This window comes from Ursus americanus, chromosome 5 (genome assembly GCF_024610735.1).
Source record: "Ursus americanus isolate L20-20 chromosome 5, mUrsAme1.1.p, whole genome shotgun sequence".
NCBI lineage: Eukaryota > Metazoa > Chordata > Mammalia > Carnivora > Ursidae > Ursus > Ursus americanus.
Genome location: NC_142131.1, coordinates 26619682 through 26647663, shown reverse-complemented (window position 1 = coordinate 26647663; position 27982 = coordinate 26619682). Strand labels below are relative to the sequence as shown.

Below are 27982 nucleotides of genomic sequence, written 5' to 3'. Positions count from 1 at the left end.
TTTCTTTCTTTCTTTCTTTCTTTCTTTCTTTCTTTCTTTCTTTCTTTCTTTCTTTCTTTCTTTCTCTCTCTCTCTCTCTCTCTCTCTCTCTCTCTTTTTCTTCCGTTCATTTTTGAGCATCACACAGTACAGAAAGTTTCATCCACACCATAGCAGAGAAAGGCAGGCTCGCTTCAGTATGCTGCGATCTTAGACTTCTGTCGGTTCTCTCTTATTCCATTTCTGTTCATCCTGCTTCTTTTTTCCTCAGCTTCTCTCCTCCTTTCCTTTTCTGCCCTAGGTTTCAGGTAACTACAGCACATGGCTCTGTAGGCCTGCGGAGGAACAGGGCAGAGTAGCAGCCGATCTTGATGAGTAGAGAGAACTGCACCAGTGACACCATCTTGTCGGTATAACCCTCACACCCACTAATTTTCTTTATTATATCTATTTCTCTTTAAAATAAACAGCTTGAGGGTGCCTGAGTGGCTCAGTCGTTCAGTGTCTGCCTTCCACTCCCTGCTCAGCCGGAAGCCTGCTTCTTCCTCTCCCACTCCCCCTGCTTGTGTTCCCTCTCTCACTGCCTCTCTCTCTGTCAAATAAATAAATAAAATCTTTAAAAATAATAATAATAATAAATAAACAGCTTGAGGAGCAGGCTACCTGGTGCCTCAGTTGGTTGAGCTTCCCACTCTTGGTTTTGGCTCAGGCCGTGATCTCAGGGTTGTGAGATCCAGCCCCACATCAGCTCCATGCTCAGTGGGGAGTCTGCTTGAGATTCTCTCTCCCTCTGCCCCTCCCTACCCCACTCAAATAAATAAATAAATCTTAAAAAAAAAACATTAAAAAAAACAACTTTGAATTCTGCCACACTATTACAGTTCTACAATGGCCCCTCAGAAACATTAACTGTCAATGGCTGGCTTTTCCTTTGGCTGGTTTGTTGCTGTATTTCTACTTTCATTTCTTGATCTTTGAGTAAAAAGAAAGATCCAGGTCAAAGTATTGGCAAATTCACACAGATCCACTGCAATCTTCAGTCTAAACTCCTATCTGTGCCTAAACTGACAGTTTCTCCCTTTGTGCCCAGAATACTCATTGTTCAAAACAATATGACTGTTGCTCTGGTTCCCAAAAGAAAGGGGACACTTCAGGGCAAGGAGGACTACTCTAAATGTCAGTGTTAGGTGGAAAATGCTGTTCTTCCACACCCAGTGAATTCATCCTGTTCTCCATGTAAACAGGGATTTTATTTTTTGCAGAGATAACTGACTGCTGTTGAATATTGTCTAAGAGGGGGAAAAAAAAGTAAAGAACATGTGTTTTCTACTTATGCTCCCAGCCAACTGTACCTATAATCCAACCAATATATGACTTATATGAAAAAAGGCATATTTTACCTCTCATAGTATACCATACTCAGGAATTGCTACATGACACAAATTTAGACCCCATCTTTATAATTTAACAGGATATGATCACCTAAGTAGTGAAAGAAAAATGTGCCAGAATTATTTTAAAAAATTGAAGGGCGCTTGGGTGGCTCCGTTGGTTAAGTATCCAACCCTTCATTTCAGCTCAGGTCATGATCTCAGGGTCATGGGATTGAGCCCCATGTCTGTCTCCATGCTCAGTGAGAAGTCTGCTTGAGATTCTCTCTCTGCCTCTGCTCTTCACCCTCCACCCCCACAGATAAATAAATAAATCTTAAAAAAAAATTGAAAGAGCCGTTAGGGTTTGAGTTATTTTGCTTGGATTGAGAACTCTAAGAGGTGACCAAAATTGCCTTTGAGATATAAAAGGGAACTGTTAAAGGATAAACTGAGACTTATTAAAATTTTAAGAGTTTATTTGAGCAAGAGTCTATTTTAATTGGCAGTGCCACACTGGAAGTAATTAGGGGTGCTTCACCGACAGTAGCCGGGGGAGAGACTCTTGTAGGAAAGATGGGGAAGCAAAGCAAGGGAAGTACTTGATTTGCCATAACTTAAGCATTTGCTTTATTTAGAAAAGCCCAGTTGGCTGTTGGTGACTGGTTGTCCTTAGATTTCAATTTCTTGGGTTTTTGAGGCATTTACAGGCTTAGGTTTTGGTTTGCTATGGAAGCTGCTAAATATTTAGAACACTCCAATCTAATGTCCTCTTTTACTTTGAGGGGCTGTGATGAACCTACCATATTTACCAATTGCAGACCATTGCTGCATTTAAATATCTCTAAACTTGAATGCGTAACTGAAAAAGGAATATCTCACTAAGCCAATAACAGATATATCTGATTCAATGGCTTCTGTCAAGGTGATTTAGTTTATTTTAGTTTAAGGAGCCCGTCGTGAGTCACCTCATTCTCACAAACTGTCAGGTGTGGCCTGAGGGGCCCCCATGAATGATAAAGACACTGAGACATTCCAGGAGTTTAGAGGTTGCTTCCCAGAAGCTAGAGACAGTCCAATTCTATAGTATACAAAATTATGTAGACCCTGATAAGGGTCTCATATTCAGAATATATAAAGAATAAAGAATACTTACAACTGAACAATAAAAAGACAGCTCAATTAAAAAGTGGGCAAAGGATTTGAATTGATGTTTTTCCAAAGAAGTTACACAAATGACCAATAAGCACAAGAAAAGATATTCAGAATCATTACTTCATTCATTACCCCTCTTGCCAGAATCTATACTGAAATCACAGTTGTTGTTTTTTTTTTGGACTGAGTTAAAAGAATGCAAAGGCAACATGGCCTGTCTCCCAAGCTCTCTGTTCTCTGTTTTTTCCAAACCTCCACTAGGGAGTCTTGCACTTTGGAAGGAATTAGGTAGACCTCACAGTTTGGTCCTTGTTTAATTCCTTGTGTCCATTACCCACTGTTTAGAAACTGAGGAATGGAGGGGACGGTTGATTGGTTCCTCAGAACTTCAGCAGGCCTGGCACTGTAAAATTAAGCATGCCATGCCTGCTGCTGTATATTCTCCATGACTGGCTTCTTCTTGTTCTTTAAAATCTAAGTTGAATGCCGCCTCTGCTAGACAACTTACCAGAATTTGTCCCCCCTTCCCAACCCCAGTTTTGATTCAGGTGCTTCTCCCATTTTAAATTCTGGCCTTATTTCTTATAAACCATGTGACATGAAGGAAGTTTCTTAAATTTTCTGTGCCTCAGCTACCTCATCTAAAATAATAAGAGGCACCTGGGTGGCTCAGTTGGTTAGGCATCCTATTCTCGTTTTCGGCTTGGGTCATGGTCTCAAGATCCTGGGATTGAGCCCTGGGTCGGGGTCTGCACTCAGATTCTTCCTCCCTCCCTCTCTGCTCTTCCTCTCTCCCTCACCCCACTCACATGCAACAGCACGCACACTCACTCTCTCTCAAATAAATAAATAAAATCTTTAAAAAATAAAATAATAATAATACCTCTTGCATAAGGCTGTTGAAAGAATAAAATAATTTATCTATGGCAATTTTGTATTATATGTTTGGCACACAGTAATTGATCAATGCATTTTAACTGTCATTATTGTTTTTGTTTGAATTTCTAGTTTATCCAAGAGGTGGTAAACTTCTTAAGGACAGAGAGCTTTATCTTATCCCCTTGTCATTCTCCATGACTCGTAAGTGTGCCTGACAGATGCTCAACAAATATTTTGTGGTTTTTGAATATAGACAGAACAAGAAGGTTTTGTCTCAGGGGCAAAACTAAAACAACACACCTCAGTCTATCTCTAAATACCTAGGGTTCATTTTGCTCTTCTCTGTTCCATGAAGTGATTACCCTTTGGGACTATCCATCGTGCTGACCTTTGCCCAAATGGCTTACGTAGCCAGAGCCTGCCCCAACAATTTGGGCCATATCCTCTGTTGACTTAATATCTCTGCTGCACCCCCAGTCTGACTGAGCATGCTGACCCCTCAGTGTGCTGAAGAGTAAGGCCTTTTAGAAACCCTCCCTACCTGACTTCCTAAGTCGGCCGGTGGACTCTTTCCTAAATCCTACCCGTTCAGCTTTTTCCTCATGACACCAACCATGAAAGTAGCTAGTGTTCTTCTCTACTTCCTCTCTCTTTCTTGAATGCCTTTTCTGCTTTCCTTCCCCACTCTTTGTTGCTCTTGTTTTTCTCTACCTTAACCTTCTTCCTCAAGTATGATGAAAAAAAATTACATTCATTATTGGTGACTCTCCTCCGGAAAATCTCTTTGGAATTGGTGGCATATTTTCTCTAAATTCAACAAGAGGAAGTAGGGGAGGACTTCAGTGAGAGAAGAGCAGGAGATAGGCAGGCTTTTCAGAGGTAGGGAGCTGTATGTTGGCCTCTAACATTTACCTGTTTAAAGGAAGTTCAAATACAGATATTCCTTAAGACAGAGCTGAGGACGACGGTAGTTATGAAGTGTGTGTGGTGACAGAGCTTGGATGGAGGGTAAAGCCTAGGTGGGAAATGCCCCAAGGATGAACGTTGGTTAAATCACTGGCTTGTGTGGGGCCAGATTTGGTGAAAGAGACAGTTTTGTTTTGTTTCCAGATAAGCTCTGCTAAAAGGAAGACATCCAAAGATGAAAGGGAAAGTTCTGAGGTTTTCTCCCTCCGTGAACCTACTTAAAAGAAATTGTGCTACATCTACACACAGCTAAAAATCATCACCATCTTTGATTTGCCACCACACATTACCTTACATCACAGATGCAATTCCTAATATAGTTCTAGCAAAGTACAACCAACAAATTTGGCCTAGTCAAGGAACTGAAGTGAGTCAGATGCAGATGTTACAGTCACAGACTTAGAGCTCCTCTGATGGTCAGTGCTGGGGGTCAGTGGAGCCTAGACAGCTGAGCCAGCTTCTAACTCTTCACATGATCACAAGCATTTCCTAGAATGTTTCTGAAAGCAAATTAATATGCATGCAGCAACGTTTGCTAGTGAATAACTGGCATAGTAATTTTTTTTTTAAGATTTAATTTTGAGAGAGAGAGAGAGAGCACATGAGTTGGGGAAGGGGCAGAGGGAGAGAATCTTCAAACAGACTCAATGCTGAGCTGGGAGCCTGATACGGGGCTTGATCCCATGAGCCATGAGATCACGACCTGAGCTGAAACCAAGAGTCAGACGCCCAACTGACTGAGTCACCCAGGCGCCCCTGGTGTAGTAATTTTTTAGTTTTATTTGTTTTGTTTTGCTTTTTAGAGCTAACACTTTTTGGAGCCAGGCATTTTTCTAAAAGCTGCACATACATTAACTCATTCAATTTCCAATGTAACCTGATGGTCTAGGTGCTATTATTATTCCATTTTACATATGAAGAACTGTTGAACTTCCAGAGAAGTTGAATAACTTGCAGAAAGTCACATAACTCTGCTAGAAAATGACTGTGTCCTTTGAGTCAGAATTCAAACCCGGAGTCAAATTCTGACTCCAGAGTCTATGCACTTAACCCTCGTACTCCTCTGACCTTTTTAGGAAATTATGTGTGGTGGGGCCATCATTCTAATGGTGTAGAAACTGAGTGAATCTGCATTACTTTCAACGCATTTAAAACAAATGTCAAGGACTCCTTAAAGTGAACATGAGGATTGATCAGTAAAAATAAATGCAATCTGATGAAGTTGCAAACCTGGTGAGCAAGTTCTTATCCACCCTGCACGGGGAGCTATTTCTTTTATGTACTCACTGTTCATGTGATCCCAGTGACTTAACTAGCTCTCTCTACTCTGTCCCTCCAAATATACTAGATAACTTGCCACCACACATTATCTTATTATAACAAACATAAAATAGCATTTTACTGTGAAAAAAATAGATCTGAATTGAAACCTCTGGAAATTTCTCAAATTATTCCCTATGATTTACTCTTTGAAACCATGGAATTTATTTGAGTGAAATCTCTGCCAGTCTACCCTTTTCCTGTGCTTCACTTCCTATAGATTCTAACATTCACCTTGCAAAATGGCCCCTTCTCTCTGCTTGTGCTGAAATTGCCTCTCCACACCTCTCTTTCTCACCTTGGGTCACACAAGTTTGTTTTTGGGTGGACAGGTCACCCCTTGGCTTGGGATGATCACTAACCAAGTTATCTCCTTCCTACTTTCTTTTCTTCTCTCCAGTGAGTCCAACATTCTGGTGTCACCTTTCCCTCTGTCCTCTCCTATTCCCAGATGAATTCATTCCTTCTCAGGAAATTTTCATTTTCCATCTACATCTTCAGTAATTCTCTTCCTCTTCACTTCTTTCTTCTTTGCCCCATTTCCACAGGAAAATCTCCCACACAGAAGTTCCTCGTTCTCTCTATAAACGAACCAAAGAGACTTTTTTTTTATTATGATATGTTAGTCACCATACAGTACATCATTAGTTTTTGATGTAGTGTTCCATGATTTGTTGTTTGCATATAACACACAGTGCTCCATGCAATATGTGCCCTACTTAATACCCTTCACTGGGCTAGCCCATCGCCCCACCCCCCTCCCCTCTAAAACCCTCAGTTTGTTTCCCGGAGTCCATAGTCTCTCATGGTTCATCTCCCCCTCTGATTTCCCCCCTTCATTTTTCCCTTCCTTCTCCTAACAATCTCCCTGCTATTCCTTATGTTCCACAAATGAGTGAAACCATGTGATAATTGTCTTGTCTATGCTACCCAGAGCAATCTACACTTCCAGTGCCATCCCGATCAAAATACCAATGACATTTTTCAAAGTGCTGGAACAAACAATCCTAAAATTTGTGTGGAATCAGAAAAGACCCCGAATTGCCAAGGAAATGTTGAAAAAGGAAAACAAAGCTGGGGGCATTATATTGCCTGATTTCAAGCTATACTACAAAGCTGTGATCACCAAGACAACATGGTACTGGCAGAAAAACAGACACATAGACCAATGGAACAGAATACAGACTCCAGAAATGGACCCTCAACTCTATGGTCAACTAATCTTTGAGAAAGCAGGAAAAAACATCCAATGGAAAAAAGACAGTCTCTTCAATAAATGGTGCTGGGAGAATTGGACAGCTATATACAGAAGAATGAAACTTGACCGCTCTCTCACACCATACACAAAGATAAATTTCAAATGGATGGAAGACCTTGATGTGAGACAGGAATCCATCAAAATCATAGAGAAGAGCATAGGCAGTAACCTCTTCAACATCGGCCACAGCACCTTCTTTCATGACACGTCTTCAAAGGCAAGGGAAACAAAACCAAAGAGACTTTTGTCTCTCTTGTCTGCTGCTGTATCCCCCGAGCCTCGAGCAGCACCTGTCACTTAGTGGCCAACCAATCCTCATCTGTTCAATTCATGAACAACCGAAGGAGACTAAAGTCATGACTGATTGATTTAATCAAGTGTTTTTGATACAACTATCTGAAGCAAGAAGAAAACCATGATGTTTTTCATTTCTTAAAAATTTCTTATTAAATTAATACTCAGCAGCTTTGAAGTGGTTATAAGAAATAAGACATTAAAGAATATTTTGAAACTATATCAAGCTGTTTATTTTATGTTTTAAAAAGATCATTTATTTTAGAGAGAGATCAGGGGGAGGAGTAGAGGGAGAGGGAGAGAGTGTGGAGCCTGACATGGGGCTCAATCTCACGACCCTGAGATCAGGATCTGAGCTAAAACCAAGAGTCAGACACTTAACCAGCTGTACCACCCAGGTGCCCCAGAATTCAAACTTTTTAAAGAAGCTTTTATTATTAATCTAGATATCGCTAGATTATTAATCATTTATTCCCAGATAGTGACTATTTTTGTTTGCTTTTACAATGAGCATCTTCTTTTTTGGTGATTTCTTTATTGTGGTAAAATGTACTAACATCTCCTTTCCTAATTAGGAAAAACAAGCTGTTTCCATTTTAGTATAACTGGAACCTGCATCAGTGGAAGAATCTTAACTGTGATTTACATTAAGACAAGTTCACATGAGGCATAATGGAGTAAACATATACATACTACTGATGATAGGATTTAGTTGCTGTGCTTTTTTAAAAGATTATTTATTTATTTATTTATTTATTTATTTATTTATTTGAGAGAGAACACAAGTGGGAAGAGGTGGATAGGAAGAGGGAGACAAGCAGACTCCCCACTGAGCAGGGAGCCCAATGTGGGCCTTGATCCCAGGACCCTGAGATCATGGCCTGAGCTGAAATCAAGACTTGGACGCTCAACTGACTGAGCCACCCAGGCGCCCCTAGTCGCTGTGCTTTTAAAAACATGGGTATGAAATAATGTTTCAAGTCCTGCTGAAGGTCCTTATGTCCTCTCTCACTCCCCACTAGTGTTAGCTTCTACGGGCATCAACTTCCTAGTCCATAAAATGGAATAGCCCTTATTTTGTTGTAAGGTTTACAGCACTCCATAGGATGCCTGACATATAGTAGACACTCAAAAAATGTACCTATTTCATGCTGACTGGAAAGAACAAATGTTTTGTTCACTTACTTATATGGCCTAATACAGAATTTCATCCAACATTTTGGATTCTGGACACTCTTTGTTCCTATTTTTAATGCTTCCTAATGGGCACAGCCTTCAGGTTTCCTAGACAACATCTTTTTTTCTCAAGAGGTTCTTAACAACTGTATTGTAAAGAAAAGAAGTTAAGATGTCACTTTGATAATTTACAATGACATATTTAGGTTGTGCATTGGTCTGGTTTGCGTAGAGAGAATAGCCTGCAAGTTCCCACATGGCCGCTTGTCTGTCACGGGGCTGCCCAGTGCCTGGGTTTTCCCACTCCTGACTTAGACTGGAGGGTCTAAGCATTACCAGACCCCAAACTGTTAGAGGCCTGGAAGGGGGATGGTGCTTGGGCCCCTCTGCTAGACAGTGAAAAAGGTGAGGGACTGTTGAGTTTCTTGGAAAGAGGTGATGAATAACAACAGATTAAAAGATCAACCTACACATGTTAATTTTCTGTAAGGTGCTGGTGCTGGCTGCTTTGGGAAGTACAATAGAAAAGGAAAGTCCTGCCCTTCAAGGAACTTAGTCAAGATGGATATCAAGGATCCATTCATCCACGTGGATTAAGTTGAAGCCAGAGTTAAGTATCAACACAGAATATCCCAGAGGCAGGCTGCAAATATAATTGATGGGTGGGGTACTGCCAGGGTGATGCAGAGGACAAACAGAGAACTGCGGGCTGGAGGGCTCAGCAAAGGCTTTCAGAAGGGGATGGAATTGAACAGATGGCGGAGTCCCAACAGCCAGAAGAGAGTGAAGGCATGAGAGCAGTGGTGCCAAGGAGTGTTTGGGTTAAGATGATCAGAAGTTTTGTGAGAGAGGAAGCAGTGGGGTGGGAGGCTACAGAGATGCAAGGAGCGCGTGGCTTTGTCTGTGTAAGTCGGAGGACCTCAGTTTACTCATCTTCCTGAGATCATGAGTGCTGACCTGAGGATAACAACTTGCTCATCAAAAAGGGAGTCTATTGGCTCATGTAGACAAGAAGGATGAGAGTGGATTTAGAACGCTTTGCTAGCCTTACTCCCCCTCCTGTCCCTCCACCTTGAAAGGCAGGTATGATGCAGTGGCAAGACTGTGGGCTTCTCCCACACCGCGAGGGCTTGCTTGGAACTCTTCCTGTTACTAGCTGTGCTTCGGTTTTACTCTGCAACAAATGAGGACAGCAATAGCAGCACCCACCTGCCAGGGTTCTTGCATGGAACTGCTTAGAACAGTGCCTGGTGCATAGAGTGAGGACTAAATAGATGCTAGACATTAGTCTTCTCTCTGTTTGGCTGACTCCCTCTTGCTCCAACTCCTTAGAGGCTTCTGCTCTACAGAGGAGGGTGTGGCTGCTCGCCCCATACCCCATCTTTGTGACCCAGCCTTACAGTGAGGAGGTACCCCCACCTGGACTCATGATGGGACCCAGAGAGGAAGGAGCCTGTGGTGGGTCAAAATAGAGTGTTAGGTAGACAAAGAGTGGTTCACCACGCACACATCTGAGCTCACAGTCAAGTGCGTGGAGTAGCAAAGCACATATTCTACATTTTTGGGTGAAGAAGCCAAAGGAACAAAAACTTAAAGGTTCATAGGAAAGTGACAGAGCCAGGAATCCACCCAGGCCTGTCACTCCACAGCCCTTTTCTATTTCACCGTTATAAGTAAACCTCAAAAGACTGTTACTATAAAATAAAGGCTGCCTATTGTTTCCTTTGGAGATACTTTCAATAAGAATGGAGGTTGCAGGGCACCTGGGTGGCACAGTTGGTTAAGCCTCCGACTCTTGGTTTCAGCTCAGGTCATGATCTCAGGGTCCCGAGATTGAGCCCCACATCAGGCTCTGAGCTCAGTGTGGAGTCTGCTTGAGATTCTTGCTCCCTCTCCCTCTGCCCCCCTGCTTTTGCTCCCCCCCAAAATAAATAAATAAATCTTAAAAAAAAAAAAAAGAATGGAGGTTGCTTCATCTTCAACACAACAAACATTTACTGAGCACCTATTACATGCAGAGGGCCAAGCACTGGCAGTGATATCAAAGCACAAAGATGAGTGAAGCATGGCTCTTGTACATGCAAGTTTCCTAAACACGGTGGAGAAGACGGCACACCCAAAATCACATGGATACAGTGTAGATTGTAAAAGGAACAGTCAGTGGATCCAACAGGTTTTTATAATGGAGGTTGGAGAGTTGTGGACAATTTGGCTTGTCAGTTCTTTATTTTGATAAGGATTTTTTTTTAAAAGAAACCTACTGTCAATAACCACTATCATTTTACATAAAAAGGATGCATTAATTCTTAAAACAAGAAGGGAAAAATTTTCAGAATAATAGGCCTTTAAATTTTACTGATTTGTATTACAAACTTACTACATTATCCTTACTTTTCTCATTTCACAGAAGATCAGTGAAACTTTTTATAAACCAATGTTTTAAGAATCATGGTCTAAATGAATTCCTAAATGTCATTCCTGCCAGATGACATATGGGCACATTTTGATGTTTTTGAAATAAAAGCCTGCTAGAATATGAGGAAGTGCTATTGTTTTATTTCATTGCCCAACCTGCACCCCCAATGGCTCTCATGGGAATATTCCAGGGGTCCAGGCTTCAGTGGGCAAGGGCTCTTGGATGAGCTTGGAATGGAGCCACTGGTAGAACTGGATATGGCCCAGGAGAGGTTTAGCTGCTTCCTGTGCGGCCAGGCCAAAGTCAACCAAAGTGCCTCTGATAAAGGATTTTGAAAAATAATATTTTTCTTTTTCAAAGATTTTATTTATCTATTTGTCAGAGAGAGAGAGAGCACAAGGAGGGGGAGCGTCAGGCAGAAGGGGAAGCAGGCTCCCCACTGAGCAGGGAGCCCGAAGCGGGACTTGATCCAAGGAGCCTGGGATCATGACCTGAGCCAAAGGGAGATGCTTAACCGACTAAGCCACCCAGGCGTCCCTATTTTTCCTTTTCTTGGTGGTTGTGACATTCTAGAATGGAAAATGCTCAAGGGATAATGTTACTATGTCATGTAGCTAAATTAGTAATAAAACTCCAAGGGGTCTCAATGACCAGAAATCCAGAATTTCCCAATGGTTCGACATCTATGTCCAACTATGCCAATCCTAATCAGCAGAACTTTCTTTCCAAATACACTAAAATCCACCCTGTGTGTCCCTGCATAAGTAGTTCTTTTTCTACATCTTGATTTCAAGGCAATTTCAGTATTTTTTTTAAAGCATATTCCTTGCCATTAGGACATGTAATATACTTTTAAAGTTCCTGTGATCTTTCAAGTTTATTCCTGCAGTAATCTGACAAGCTAGAGTAACAAACAACACAGGAAATTAAACCAAGAGATCATAAGCCGAAATTCAGTTTTTTAATTAAAAAATGTCATCACCAAAGTCAGGGTGGGGGTTCTCATCAGATTTGGGGCAATTTCTCAATTTTCTTCAGATGCTATTAAAAAATAAAGTTTGAAGTATCCCCAGGATATTTGGTCTTCCATTAAGGCAATCTATAATTCACTTCGCTTTTCTCTTTCACAATTACGGTGCTTGCCATTTGTATTTGAGATGAAAATAACACAAACATAGATGTGCTCTAGAGTGGAAACCTGTCCACTTACCAACAGGAGCTAGCTTTGTCATAAATAATGATCACAGCAGTAGATCTCAGCAACTGCACCACCATACGAGTTACATAAATAAGCTCATTGACAGCTAACTTCACACACTCATAGAAACAAAGGCAAATGAAAGTAATGAAAATGCATTTGCAACACAGTGTGTAAAAGCTCTCAGGCTTGTCTTCAGAAGTTATTTCTTTTACCAGCTCAGGGTATTTGGATTTCTGAGGTTTTCTTTCTAATGTTTCTGGGTCACATTGCCTTCTTTTTAAATTAATTTGTTTTTGATTTTTTAAAACCACCTTTTGAGGTATGCTTGCATACCGAAGGCTGTACATAATGAATATAACTTGATGAGTTTGGAGGTAAGTACACATCCATGAAACCATTACCACATTCTATGCCTTAAACCTTTCTGTCACCTCCAAAAGTTTCCTCTGACTCTCTTAATTATTATCATTATCATCATTTGGTGATAAGAACACAACATACTAAAATGTTAAGTATACAACATGGTATTATTAACCATACAAACTATGATGAAAAGCAGAGCGCTAGAACTTATTAATTTTGTGTAACTGAAATGTGGACCTATTGACTACTATCTACCTGTTTCTCCCACCCCCTCAGCCCCTGACAACCACTATTCTGCTCTCTGCTTCTGTGAGTTGGCCGGTTCAGGTTCCTCATATAAGTGGCATCATTTAGCATTTGTTCAACTGTGTCTAGCTTATTTTACTTAGCAAAATGTCCTCTGGACTCATCCATGTTGTTGCAAATGGCGAGATTTCCTTCTTCCTTAAGGCTGAATGATACTCCATTGGGAGCATATGCAATATTTTCTTTATCCATTCATCTGTTGGTGGGCCGTTAGATTGCTTAGCTCTTGTGAATAATGCAGCAGTGCACATGGGAATGCAGATATTTCTTCGAGATCCTGATTTCCTTTCTATATCTATCCTGACATGGGATTGCTGGATTATATGGTAGTTCTATTTTTTAATTTTTTGAGGAACCTTCATATTGTTTTACATAGTGACACGGGTCATAGTGAAATATTCAAAACATGTCCCCTAAAATCAGGAACAAGGCAAAGATGACCACTCTCCATCTTCTATTCAATATCTTACTGAAGTCTTAGCTGGTACAAACCATGAAGTTTGGATAGAAAGAAAGACAAATGTCTGTATTGACAGGGATCAAGATTATCTTCATAGAAATCCTATGGAATCTACAGTGCAACTATGAGAACTAAAAGTGGACGTAGGAATTTTTCAAGATATAGTTTTCACACCCATAATTCAGTTTAATTTCTATATATAGAAGCAAAAAACTGAACATGTAATTTAAGAAAAAATATATTTTAGCTTTTTTTAAACCACAAATAGATGTGAATACATTTAAGAAAAAATGTGAAGTAATTCTACACTGAAAACTACATAATGCTGTTAAAAGTAATTTGTGTGTGTAATGGGTACAACTATATTTATATACCAAAGTGGAATCATACAGTACATGCCATTTTGTAGCATCCTTATTCTGAAAATGAATACATTAAGCACACATTTTGACATTCTTAATTATTATTTTCAAACTTAAAAAAAACTCTGCGGACTCCTGGGTGGCTCAGTCAGTTAAGCGTCTGACTCTTGATTTCGGCTCAGGTCATGGTCTTGGGGTCATGGGATTGAGTCTACTTGGGGTCAGCGGTGAGTCTACTTGATATTCTCTCTCTCTCTTTCCCACCCCCCACTCTCTTAAATAAATAAATAAATCTTAAAAAAAATAACAAAAGAACTCTGGAACTTGGAAAATTTCAAGCATATATAACAAGAAAGACAACACTGTCATCAACCTTCATGCACCCATCATCCAGGTTCAACACTTTCGGTTCATCGGCTACTCTCTTGCCTGCCACAGAGGTATTTTTCTTTTAATAGCTGCTGTACAATATTCTTTTAGTTCTGGGTATATAACATAGTGATTCAACAATTGTATACATTATGAAATGTTCACCATGATAAATATAGTTACCATCTGTCACCATACAAAGTTATTATAATGTTATTGACTATATTTCCTATGCTGTCCTTTTCATTCCATTACTTATTTATTTTAGGTGAAACACATTGCCTTCTTAATAGAAACATCACAGAATTTTCAACTGCGTCCAGATCTAGAGATTACTGCTACATAGAGACCACAGCCTTATAGAATGAAGGTGCGTTTCAGGCCTAATTTCACATTTAGGAGAGCACATTAGGAGAGCAGAACTATAATTTGAACAAAATATAACTATTGAATCTTACAAGAGAAAATGAAACGTACTCCTATGCCAACTGTCAGGCAATGTTCCTGGCTCCAAAGTACAGCCTGGGGCAATGCCAGCTGGTCCTTCCCAGGAAATTGAGCTTGTCCTCCACATAGGAAATCTGAATGACTCTATCTCACAGGAAATGCTTTATTGTCCATTCCCATGAACATTGTGAGAAATTAAAAAAAAAAGGGTGGCTGTGACTGAAGATTGAACAAGGAATGGAAGTTGTTAAATAATTGAGACTCCTGTGGATTGCTCAGCATTCTGTCTACGACCAGGGGTTGTGGCCTTAGAATGATGGGGTAGAATTATTGTGGGGAGATAGGGCAATAATAACTAACAAAAGAATACATGCTATGTCCCTAACACTGTGCTAAAAGTGTACACGCATTAATACTTACAACAATTTCATGAGGTCAGTGTCATTACTATTGTTATGATCATCTATTATCCCTTTTTACAGATGTGGAAATCAGTGGACACATTTCCACTGGATTGTGGGGTGCCGACTCATAGAGTTGCCTCAAGTTTTACTTTTAATAAATGGCAGAACCACAATTTGAACCCTGATCTCTTTGACTTCAGAGTCTGGGATTGACATTATGCCTAACAGTATCATGACCACCCCCAGCATTTATATAAAATAATATTGCCTCAGACGTGCTACCTTTTGTGTCAGGAGGCTCCATTGTGCTTTGCCTTGCTCAGATAACATTTGGTGGGGAGCTTTCCTGTCTTGCTCCCCGGACCTTTACTGGGGTGTCTCATCCAGGCTTGTCTTCTTCTGTTCAAATTACATAAACTTTGGTCTCTGCTAACAACAGGATTATGTCTATCGATCATTTTTTTAAAATAGCTTCAGTGGTGACATTTCTCCCCTGCTGAAAGAGCCTTTTAATTTTCATGCTGCTATGGGTGAGCCACAGCTAAGCTTGGGGGAAAAAAAAACCCTAAAATCAGCCAAACTCTACAGATTCTAATATTATTTGGACAATTGAATTCCTACATAATTCTGAGAGATGATAGGCAGGGTCAGATTTATAATATTGCTCAAGATAGGGAATCCATAGGAGAGATGTGAACATGGATTCATTCAAACCACCTCTGCTGTCCCTTCAAACTTTCCCTAGCAAAACACCTCCTCCGCAATGTCCAAAGTGCTCTAGAGTTAAAAACAAGAATGAAAAGGTATGATTAATTATAGCCAACATGCAAGGTGCACTTCCGTGCCAAGCTAAGTGTAAGTTATTACCCTTTCAAGAAAGTCCAATGATCCTGAACAGTTGAGTAATTCCTTTGAGTCATAGCCAGCAAGTGACAAGAGGTGTGGGCTTTAAACTTTGAACCTTGAACATGAGTTGGGTTTGTTTTGGTTTTTGTGTGTTTAGTTTCTTTTTTGCCAGAATACATGTGTCTAAAAGTTATCAAACATGGTCTGCCTCGGCCAGGCCCTTAGCAACACCTTGCAGGGAAAATGGATCTATCAGTTATGATCACTCTTCAAAAAGGTCACAATCTGACTAGTAAGATAAAAAATAAATGCATCAAAGTTTATTATTTTTTTAAAAAAAACTTTATTTGAGAGAGAGAGAGATCACGAACAGGGCGGAGGGGTAGAGGGAGAAGCAAACTCCTCACTGAGCAGGGAGCCCAACGTGAGTCTCGATCCCAGGACTCTGGGATCATGACCTGAGCCAAAGGCAGACATTTAACTGACTGAGCCACCCAGGCACCTGAATGTTTATTGACCACAAAAAAAAAGTTAAGTCATATTTCAAGAGGTGTTGCTTGGAAGGCAAAATTCGGTTGTCAAATGCATTTTATCCTAATTGCAATAGGAGTTCAGAAGAAGCTGAAGGGTCTCAGGTTCCAGCAGGAGCCTCAGGGTGGAGGTGGGATTTAGTCAACTTTGCAAAAAAGCCTGGGTTTCCCACAGTTGTCAGATGGTGGGGCTTTCTAGGTGAGAACAGGGGCCAACTCTAGGGCTTAAGGCAGGTGAGACCAGAATTTAATACCATACTCCACCTCCTTTTCTCCTCTTCCTCCAACTGTTCCTTCTTTTGATCCAGGGCTTTTGTATTGCCACATTTCTCTTGTTAGGAAGGAATATGAGTGGGGCACCTGGGTGGCTCAGTGGGTTAAGCATCTGACTCTTGATTTTGGCTCCATTCATGATCTCAGGGTCGTGAGCAGGCTGCTGGAGATTCTCTCTCCCTCTTCCCTTGTCCCTTCCCCTGTTTGTGCTCTCTCGTGCTCTTTCTCTCTAAAATGAATAAATAAATCTTAAAAAAAAAAAAGAAGGAATATAGGCTAAAAAATCCATTCACACAAAGATGTGTGCCCTTAGTATGAGTATATGCATTTTTAACAAGTGCACTGGGACACAGTAATGATAAAGTCATGAGTCACTGATGGTGGCATCTGACTCTTGATTTTGGCTCCATTCATGATCTCAGGGTCGTGAGCAGGCTGCTGGAGATTCTCTCTCCCTCTTCCCTTGTCCCTTCCCCTGTTTGTGCTCTCTCGTGCTCTTTCTCTCTAAAGTGAATAAATAAATCTTAAAAAAAAAAAAAAAAGAAGGAATATAGGCTAAAAAATCCATTCACACAAAGATGTGTGCCCTTAGTATGAGTATATGCATTTTTAACAAGTGCACTGGGACACAGTAATGATAAAGTCATGAGTCACTGATGGTGGCATTCCTCTTGCTTCGTGTCCTTCAGAGGTCTACCCTGCCCACTTCTGGATTTTGTGTTGAATCAGTGAGTGTCACTCTGCCTCCCACGGCATCGTCTGGTCCAGATGTCCATGCTTGACCCCAACTGGGGCTGGGTGAAGGAACGCGGCTGGAGCACCAAAGTCCATCTACGGTAGCGGAAAATCAACCCAGAGCACATGCTTTGCTAGTGGAGGTGAGTGATGTCTTTTTCAAATATAAAGTATACATACATTGTTATTCTTTATATATTTTATCAAAATTTTTACCAAAGCCTGAACAAAAAAATACTAATCCACATTTTAAAATTATCTTCCCATACTACTTGAGAACTAAGAGTAGCAGTTACAGAATCTCATTTTATTTGCCTCCAGCAAGCATATGCTGCTCTATATGTGTTTTTGACTGACACATTTACTGCCTCAGAATATGACAATTTTACCATTTAAAATAAACTATGGAAATTTAACCGCACAAAGATTCGATAATAAGCTCCAGCCATGGTAAGCCTTAGGTCATCTGGTAACTTGTCACTTCTACGCTCATGTACTCAGATGGACTTGAACCTTGAACAAAGAAGTCAGGCACGCACTGGCACCAGGGTTAGGGATACCAAGCATCCCCTTTGTCGGGGGCTGTGGGGCTTCCCAGCGTGGAGGATTTGCAGTGCTAAACCCAGGGGAGTCCTGAGCAAACTGGGACAGGGTGGTCACCCTGTGAAGACCAGATTACAGGGCAAGGGCAAGGCTCTGAGTCTCGCAGCCAGTGTGCTGGGGTCCAGAGGGAAAGCAGCTATCTGGCTGTGGAGGCTACACCCAGAAGGAAAGCGCTTCTCTGGTGGGTTGTCTGAGGCTGTGTGAGGTTAGCCTTTTGGCCCACAAGCTGTGGGTGTGGGTAAATAACTGAATAGAAAGGACAGAGAGGACAAATAGGAAAAGAGAGAGTGAGGGGTGTGACCGGAGCAATGGTTACAGGCAGCGTGCAGTGGACCCTGGCAGGAGGGGAGAGAAAATGAAGAGGGAGAAGACAAGCTACTTTACTGTGTGGGCCCAGATGAGACGAATGGTTTTGTGCAGATCAGGAAGATGTGCTTCAAAGGCCTAGCATAGGAGTTCTTAGCCCTAACTGGCCATTAGAATTATGTGGGCACTTCTGAAAATGCAGATATCTGGGCTCTTCCCAGGCTAATTTGAATTAGAATTTCTGGAGGTGTACACAATCATTGGTCTTTTTATAAAGCTCCTAGGTGATCCTCATATGGAGGTAAGATTGACAACTTTTGGCCTGGCTCCAGGCTGGGTGTAGAGTCTACTTAAAAAAATAAAAATAAAAACAGAAGTGAAATTGATTTTGATATATTGATTTTTTTTTTCTTCAGTGATCTCTACATCCAGCATGGGTAGACCCTGAGATCAAGAGTCACATGCTCTTCCGACTAAGTCAGGTGCCCCCGATATACTAATCTTACATCCTACAACCTTGCTTGCTATATTCACTCACAAGATTTTGTAACCTTTTCAGAGATTAGGTTTTTCTACATAGACAATCATGGTATCTGTTAAAAAAGATAGTTTGATTTTTCCTTTCATATCAGTATGCCTTTAATTTCCATTTCTTGCTTTTTGCCATGGCTAGGACTTCTAGAAAAAACGTTAAACAGAAGTGGTGAGAGTGCACGTCCTTGCTTGTTCCTCATCTTAGGAGGAAAGAATTCAGTATGACATTAGCTGTAGATTTTTAATAGATGCCCCTACTCGGGCTGAAGAAGTTCCCAGCTCTTCCTGGTTTGCTGAGAGTTGCTGTTGTCGTTGTTTTGAACCATGACTGAATGCTGAACTTTGATGGGTGTTTTTTCTGATATTCATATGGTTTTTCTTTTTTAATTGTTTGATATGGTGAAGAAGTAGTTGATTTTTAAAATGTTAAATAAACACTGAAACGTCTCCTTGCACTCCTGGCATAAACTCTACTTCATCATGATGTATTATAGGCTGTTTATCCCATTCAGTGTGTTTTTTATCTAAAACACTGTATTTTTCATTTCTAAAGTTTGATTTGGGTCTTTTCGTCTTCCATTTTCCTCCTCATCGTTCTCATGCTTTCTTCTACCTTCTTGAGTATATGGGGAATGCTTATAATAGCTGTTTTAATGTCCTGGCCTACTAATTTTGTCCCTTGTGTCATTTCTGGCTCTGTGCTTACTGTTTGCATATTCTCCTTCTTATGAGGCACATTTGCCTGCTTCTGTGCCATTTTTGGTTAGATGCCAGATATTGTGAATTCTACCTTTTGGGCTCATTGTTCTTGTTTGTTATAGTATATTCCTTTAAATATTTTTTTACTTTGTTCTGGAACGCAAGTAAGTAAATTGAAAATGTTTGATCCATGTGAGACTTGCTTTTAAGCTTTCTTAGGTAGGTCCAGAACAGCTTTTAGTGTGGGTTACTGTGGCCCACCCATCGGAGTGCTCTACTGCATAGCCATGTGTTAGGCGACCTTTCCATTCTGACTTCTGAGAAGTGGTGTAAGCACTGGGGATTTTTCCTCCTGCTTCTTTCTGGGGGTTATTTTCCTGACCTTAGTCATATTCTCATGAGCTAGTCAGGACTCAGCTAAATACTTTGCAGATTCAGAGCTCTCTCTTTGAGCAACTGTCTCCTGTCCAGCAGTCTGTCCAGTGTATCCTAGCCACTGCTTCTCTGAACTCTGAGTCTTGTCTCTTCAAGTCAGTGAGGCCACCAGGCCTTCTTTGGGTTCTCACTCAAGTGCTGCAGCCTGGCGCCTCTCTTTAGGCTGCAAACGGAGGCACTTAGGGCTCATCTCATTTGCTTCCTTCACTCAAGAATCACAGTCCTTTACTGCCTATTGTTCCGTGTCTGGAAACCACTGTTTTGGTTTTGGTACATTTTGTCCTATTTTTTAGTTGTTTAAGGCAAGAAGTAGACGTTCTGTCTCTGTTCTTGAGAAGTTATTTGACATTTGCTCACAGATGAGGGAAAGTTGATGTTGCTGGGATTTCTACAAAGTAATTTTTTTTTGGTAGGAACTTTAACCCTCACATCAGAAAGACTGTAAAGGAGCTGTACCAGGCTCGGCAGGCACTGGCTGTGGCTTGGAGGATTGATGACCTACCTGAGGTGTGCTTTTTGACCCCCAAGACCACCGACAGTTAAGTCCCATTAGAGTCTTAAAGCAAGCCTTTGGGGTAGGACATGTGTTTTCTACTAATGAGAGCAAATCAACCTTCCACAAGGTCAGCCAGAGAGGTGGTTGATGCTATGACAAGAAATGATAACTGGAGAAAGCAGGAAAAGCTTGGATTGAAGGGAAAAAGAAGTTCTTTCTGAAGCAGGGAACTCCTGAGTTAGTTTCCACGTTAACATGTGCATTCTCTGTTTTCTCCCCCACAGTTCTCTGTTGTTTTGAGGGTAATTAAAGAAAGGACCTATTCCATGCTTACAACAGATTGGCAAAGGTGGGTGGTGCTTCCCCCTGCCAATCTCCATTCCCACTGACCAGAATTGCAAGCAGGCGATTCTAGCTTCAAGGGATAACAGACAAAGGCCCCTGGGCTGGCAACTCAGTGAGGAGGCTGGAAGAGGACACCATGTGCAGACCTCTTTGCAAACCCTCAGAGTGGCCTCCTAGCAATAATGAGGTAGCATTTTGAGATGGCAAAGTTTCTACAGTCAATCAGATGCAGGCATGGAAGCATGATAGGTAGTCTAAATATTAATGGACCTGTTCCTTATTTACCATCTCTGACTGTTGGTGCCTAGATATACTCTCTCTCTCTCTCTCTCTCACACACACACACACACACACACACACACACACACACACTCACTCTGTTAAGTAAACTGACCCAGGTACCATTGGGAGCGTACAGGGGTATCCTTCAGGTTGACTGAAGTCAAAATACCTTCCCCAATACACAAAACACACACACACACACAGACACTCAGATATGCAAGCCAAAGGTTTCCTTCCTTCCTTCCTTCCTTCCTTCCTTCCTTCCTTCCTTCCTTCCTCCCTCCCTCCCTCCCTCCCTCCCTCCCTCCCCTCCTTCCTTCCTTTTTAAGATTTATTTATTTATTTAAGAGAGAGAATGCTCACATGTGCGTGCATGAGTGCGAGAGCTGGCGGGGGGGGGGGGGCTGGGAGGGAGGAAGTGCAGAGGGAGAGAATCTCAAAGAGACTCCCTGCTAAGTGCAGACCCTGTTGCAGGCTCGATCTCATGACCCTGAGATCATGACCTGAGCTTAAACCAAGAGTCAGATGCTTAACTGACTGAGCTACCTAGAAACCCCTAAATCTATTTTATTTCTATATAACTATCATTGAAAACCAGAAAATAAATCAAAATGTATCATTTATTGTTTGTTGTGGACTGAATGCTTGTGTACCCCCATAATTCATGTGTTGAAATCTAACCCCCAATGTAATGGTATTTGGAGGTGGGGCCTTTGGGAGGTAATTAGGTTGTGGGTATGGAGCCCTCATGAATGGGATTTGTGTCCTAATAAGGTGATAACAGGATGAGAGTTCATTCTCTCCCTCCCTTCCTCACTCTCTCTATCTCTCTGCCATGTGAGGATACAAAAATCAGTCATCTGTAATTGGGAGGAGGGCTCTCACCCAACCATGCTGGCACCATGATGTTGGACTTCTAGCCTCTACAACTGTGAGAAATAAATTTTTGTTGTTAATAAACCACCCAGTTTATGGTATTTTGCTATAGCAGCCTGAGCTAAGACACTTGCATCAAAAAAATATGAAATGCTTAGAGATAAATTAGATAAGAGTTGTGTAAGACCCATACACTGAAAACTACAAAACACTGCTGACAGAAATTAAAGAAGACCCAAACAAATGGGGAGATATACCATGTTCATGGATCAGAGGACTCAATATTGTTAAGATAATAGTTCATCCAAAATTGACCTATAGATTCAATCCAATCCCCATGTAATTCCAGCAAGACTTTTTCTGTAGAAATATATAAGCTGAAACTAAAATTTATATAGAATTGCAAAAGATTTATAATAGCCAAAACAATTCTGAAAATGAAGAACCAAGGTGAAAATCATAAACGACTTGATTTTAAATTTTTAGAAAGTTAAAATAATCAATACAGTGTGATATTGGTGTAAAGACATACATCAATGTAAATTTGTATATATATATATAAAGATATACATCAAAGGAACAGAATAGAGTCCAGAAATAGACTCACATATGTATAGCCAATTGATTTTTAACAAGGACGCCAAGGCAATTCCATAGGGAACGAATAATCTTTTTAACAAATGGTGCTAGAACAGTTGGATAGCCATATGTAAAAATATGAACCGCAACTCAGTACCCCACACCACTGGATTATAGGGCTAACTGTAAGAGCTAACACCAGAAAAATTCTAAAGGAAAGCACAAGAGAAAATCTTAATGTCCTTGGGTTAATCCAAAAGACAACCCAAACGTTCATCAACATAAAAATGGATAAACAGATGTGGTTTATTCATTGGGTACTACTATCAAAATACTATTTAGCAATGAAATGGAACAAACCATTGATACACCCATCAAAACAGATGAATCTCAAAATCATTTTGCTGAGTGAAAGACGTCAGACAAAAGACTATATACTGTATTGGTCCATTTATATAAGCTTTTAGGAAATGCAAACTGTTGAATTTATATAAGCATTAGGAAATGCAAAACTATTGTGGCCACAGTTTCATGGGGATACAAATATGTCAAAACTTATCAAATAGTATACTTTCAATATGTGCAGTTAATTTTAAGTCAATTAGACCACAATAAGCCTGTTTTTAAAAAGTACAAAGAACAGTCTGGAGTATAGTGCAGTTTAAATCCATGGAGAAGTGTACCAGTCAGGGCCATTAACACTAGATGTTGCAACAAGAAACCCAGTATCTCAGAGGCTTAACACCACAAAAGTTTCCGTTTTGCTTATGTTACAATGTCATTGGCAGCTCGCAGCCAGCCAGTGGCTCCAGGACCTTGGCTCCTTCTAAGTCTTGTAGCCCTGCTGACTTCAAGGTGTGGTCTCTCTTCTTAGCAAGGATAAGAAGAAAGAGAAGAGATGGTTATGACCAGACCTACAAGGAGATGCCCATCACGTGTGCCCACATCTCTGAGGCCAAAACCTAGTTACAGAGCAAGCAAATATTCTTCTCCATGCTAGGAAGAAGGAGCGCTGCTTTCATCTACACATCTTGCCAGTTTCTGCCGGCAGAAAAAGAAATGTCAGAGTAGTTGTGCACACAATAATGGGCGTTACAAAAGAATATTGAGCTTCTGAGCCAAAATACTTGTATTCAGATCCCATCAGTTTTCTCCCAGAATGAAAGGGTATCTGCTTTATTACTTCTGAACTGCTTGAAAGCACCTATTCCAGGAGTTCTCATAAAAGAACAGTTTCTGCACCTAGAGAGAATCCAAATCTCCCAACTCCTAGGAGACAGAAAATTGGTATAGTTTTCAAATCGCTCCCACAGCCTCCCCACTCCTTTTCTACTTCTGCCCGCAAAGTACACAGTTTGTGCCCTCCACCATCTGCGCCGGCAGCACAGGCTAGCGGGATGTTAGAGCCACCAAGAAACATGCTCAGGGTCCTTTGTGCAATATAGCCGGATAAACGGATTCCTTGCCTAAGCAGCCAGTTAGCCTCACCGTACAACCGTTTGGACAGGCAGTGGCCGTGACAAGATGGCGAACTCAAGGGCATATACCACCAGTTGTGTGCACTTGATAAGGTCACTCCCTCTTTCCTCAAATACTGTCTTCACTCAGCTTCTGGGACAGCCCACTCTCCAGGTCCCACCTCCCTCCCTGCTGTCCTCCTCCTCGTCCTAACCTCTGAATGGCAGCTTGCTCCCAGGGCCCTCTCCTGGAGCACCATCTCATGTGACCCCAGGGATTCTGAAAAGCTATGGAACAGGTTCTCCATTTGAGCATCAACTCCCCAGCCCTCCAACCTTCGTAGTTTTGGACACTCAGATAAAATGTCTCCTCCCTCCCTTCCTTTCTTGTCAAATTATGTGGATAACTTCTCCCTCTACAAGTAGTCATTAGGCTCCAGATATGGCAGTTCATTACTAATTTTTTTCTCCTAACTTGCCTAGAAAAAGGCAAAAAAGACTCTTTCACTGTTATCAGTGAGAAATGCTTTGTTACCCTTGAGAATCAGCTGAAACTGACCCTTTCAGGAAAGAGTCCATGAAATGCAAGAGGGAAAAACAATGAATTCACAGAAGAGCTTGCTCCCACCCACTTGGAACAGAGTCCCTTTAGCCAACCTGTTTGATCAGCTGGGGAAAAAGCACCCTCATTTACATAACCTCCTGGCCCTTTGTGTTTCAAGATGGCACTGGTCCAGGAAGCAGTTTCCATATGAATGAAGGAGGATAAAGGCCCACCAGTGCCCATCAGAACCCCACAGGATATGGCTTCTCTGGATTGTCCAGGAATTTCTGGTTGTTTCCGTACAGTCTTGCAAAATGATCTAATATTTGCAAATGTGTGCACCCTTTAACAATTCAGTGAGCAAATACTATATTAATTAGGAAATAGTTATGAATCATTTGTGTGCCAACTGCATATAAGCTCTCTTACTGGGTGCTTCAGGAATACAGCCCCATCTTGGAGGAACAGACAGTCCGGTGAGGAACACCTAAACATTAAATCATATTCCTAATAGACTGAGCACACCAGGAGCAAAGGCACTGTCTTTTCTCTGTGTCTTCTGCATCACCTAAGTATCATGTTGAGGACATGAACAGGTGATCAAATCCATAGTTCTCCCAGTGAATTTCCATAATTAAAACCAACAGTGATTACCAGCCAAATTTCAGAGGAAGCCAGAGCTCCCTTCTGTCACTGTCAGGGGCCATATGACAGCCCCAACATCTTACATGGTAGGAAGTGATGACAGACAAGAGGCTGAGAAGAATACTTGGTGTGGTTCAAATCAAAAGGACATTTGAGTACAGAGAGAGAATAAATCAGCACTGAAATTAGCCTCCACACCAGAGACGTTGCTTATTAGGGAAAGAATGTTTCGCATCTGACAAAAACACAAGTGGCTAGAAGGTTTGAATACTCATCACAAAATGGTTTTTGTACTGAATTCACACCCTTACTAGTTTCTGCTTGAAAATGGAATGCATCAAATACACAGGTGTCAACTCACTTATGGTTCTCAGAGCTGGGACTGGGCCACAGAGAAGGAAATAAAAGGCCTCCTGAGGCAATTGCCATCTCCTCTGCATTTAGAATCTGGCTCCAAACCTTGCCCACATTTCCTTATTGTCTCTGTACTTGTATCCGCTCTAAATAACAATGCAAGCTCCCAGCTGGGTTCAACCCGAATTAGCACAGCACTGTCCCGAAGACATTTAAAAATGTGTAAAGAGGAATGACCACTGTTCTCACACTACAATTCCAAATGGCAATTCCTCTATTGTATAGTTTTTAATAGTGAAAGTGTTTTGTTTTGTTTTTAGGTAAGATGGAAAAAACCCTCAGCTGCTCAGTGAGGCAGAGTACAGTACTCTGTAAGAACAGCACTGATGGACTAGGCAGACTCCCTGGCCATCAGTTTACGAACACACAACTTGCGGTACAAGACAGGTGTTTTGTTGCAGAGTCATGGTCCAGAAAAGGATTTTATTTTGTTTTTAAAAAAATTTAACCATAAACACTTCAGGGCAAACCATTTTTATGATAAGTGACTAAGGGGAATGAAAAGTCTATATAGTAGAGTCAAATCCTGGAGCTTCCTGGGCCTTTCACTAGCAGCTTCTGGGCACGTTTTTCTTTTCCACTTACATTTTATAACAGGGGTCTCAGTTTTCTGGTTGTACTTGTGAGATTTGTTAATCAAATGAATCGAGTCCTACCTGGGGTATCTGGTGAATCTATGACAGCGCAGCCTCTGGAGACATTCTGTCAGGGGCAGCAAGCCTCCCTTGTTTGGGTATTTTCTTCTGGTTGAAAACTCTGTGCTTAACATTTCCTTTCTTTCATCTTAATCCTGAGAAATCACAGTCATGGAGAGGGAACCACCAGCACCTGGGACCGGGGGGTTGCACTCATGAACCTTCTCCCCGGTTTTAAGTACAACAGTGCAAGGACAAGTGGCAAAGTCAAGGTTGTCCGGTATGCAAAGCCACCCTGGGACTCCGCCTACTGCCATGGAAATGCACTGATGGATGAGTGTGCGTGTATGGATGTGGCAGGTGAGTTGTGAGTTTGTGTGAATGGGTTTGTGAAGGTGTATGAATTTGCATGCATGTGTATTTGTATGTTTGTTAAGTGCTTGTGTATAAGTATGTGTATGCTTGTGTAAATTTTTGAGTGAATGTGTTTGCATCTGTATGTTCATTGTGTTTGCGTATGATTTTTTATCTGTGCCAGCCTGTATGACTGTGAATATATGAGTATAAATGTGTTGTGTATTTATGTGTAATTGGCATGAGTGTGTATGTTGAGTGTATATGTACGTGTCTAGTGTGTGTGAGTTTGGGTGAGTGCATGTATGAGTGTATGGTTTGTGTTTGTTAATGTGTGTGTTTGGGTGAGCGTATGTGTGTGCACGTGTGTAGTTGCCTGTGTAAGTGTGTAATTGTATATGGCTATGTATTTTTGTGTGAAGTACACATTGTGGCTGTATTTGTATATATGAGTGCATAATTTTGTGTGTATAAGTATTGTATTCGTGTGTATGATTGTGACTGAATTCATGGCTGTGTATTTGTGTGTATGTGTACTCTTGTTTGTATGGGTGAGTGTGTAATTGTTAAAATGCGAGCACTGTGTTGCGACTGTGCGCGCTGTGTCAGTGTGCATTTGTGTGCATGTGAGTATATATATTCGTGCGTGCGTGCGTGTGAGCGGGTGAGTGCTGCCGCCGCGCGCCCGCACCTCCCGGCTTTCCGCCCCTTCGCGGCGCGGGAGCAGAGGCGGCAGCCGGCCGGGGTGGCGGGCGAGGGTGGGACGCGCGCCGGGGTGAGCGGACTGCGCCGCCGTCAACGCCGCCGCGCCGACTTTGCCCTTTAAATCGGTCTCCAAGCCGATTACAGCTGATCTCCCACGTGACGTTTTACCTTCTGTCTCCCAGAGCGAGTTGCCCGAGGACAGTCCTCCTCGGGCTGCCGCGCGTCGCGCCGCCCCAGCCCGCCGCCGGGCTCCGGCTCCCGCAACTTCGGGCGAAGCGGCGGCGGGCCGGGGCGCCCTCTCGGGGCCACTTTTCCACGCGGGCGTCGGGGGCTCCCGGGGCTTCGCTCGGCCAGAAGGGCGGCGGTCGCGGCCGAGAACCCGCCCTGGCCGCAGCCAAGCGCCCCTCGGACCCGCGCGGCGCCGCGCCCCGAAGGCCGGCGGGGTGCCCTGCGCGCTGCGTCAGACAAGGGGGCGCCCTTCGCCAGCCCGGACCGGAGAGGGCGCGCCCTGGGGCGAGCCGGCCACGAGATGGCTGCGAGGCAGGGGTGAGCCCCCCGCGCCCTCACCATGCAGAAGAGCGTGCGCTACAACGAGGGGCACGCCCTGTACCTGGCCTTCCTGGCCCGCAAGGAGGGCACCAAACGCGGCTTCCTGAGTAAGAAGGCAGCCGAGGCGAGTCGCTGGCACGAGAAGTGGTTCGCTCTCTACCAGAATGTGCTCTTCTACTTCGAGGGCGAGCAGAGCGGCCGCCCGGCGGGCATGTACCTCCTGGAGGGCTGCAGCTGCGAGCGGACGCCCGCGCCGCCGAAGGCCGGAGTCGGGCCGGGCGGCTCCCGGGATGCGCTGGACAAGCAGGTACCACGCGCCCTCCCTCCTCGGTCTCAGTCCTCGCGGCCGCGGCACTCCCTCTTCTAACCCTCGAGGTCTAGGGCTCGACCCAACGCGGGAACCGTGCTCCGAGAT

At 42.4% G+C, this 27982-nt stretch overlaps 1 protein-coding gene and 1 long non-coding RNA gene across 5 annotated transcripts in view; one reads left to right on the top strand and one right to left on the bottom strand.

Annotated features, from left to right (window-relative positions):
• LOC148110060 (uncharacterized) lies at positions 1 to 27766 on the bottom strand. Its single transcript, XR_015724457.1, has 3 exons — positions 27629 to 27766; positions 5968 to 6250; positions 1 to 314 (listed from the first exon to the last, which is right to left on the bottom strand). It is a non-coding gene; the product is annotated as an uncharacterized LOC148110060 (long non-coding RNA).
• The window catches only part of RASGRF2 (Ras protein specific guanine nucleotide releasing factor 2), a 231173-nt gene continuing 229572 nt past the window's right edge, over positions 26382 to 27982 (top strand). For 2 of the 4 annotated variants that reach the window (XM_045796370.2, XM_087862028.1), the window contains exon 1: positions 26399 to 27874. In XM_045796370.2, coding sequence (XP_045652326.1) covers positions 27587 to 27874 — 288 coding nt within the window. In that variant the 5' untranslated portion in view covers positions 26399 to 27586. Of the gene's footprint in view, positions 27875 to 27982 lie in introns of all 4 variants that reach the window. The other 2 variants (XM_087862029.1, XM_045796369.2) reach the window with 2 other exon arrangements.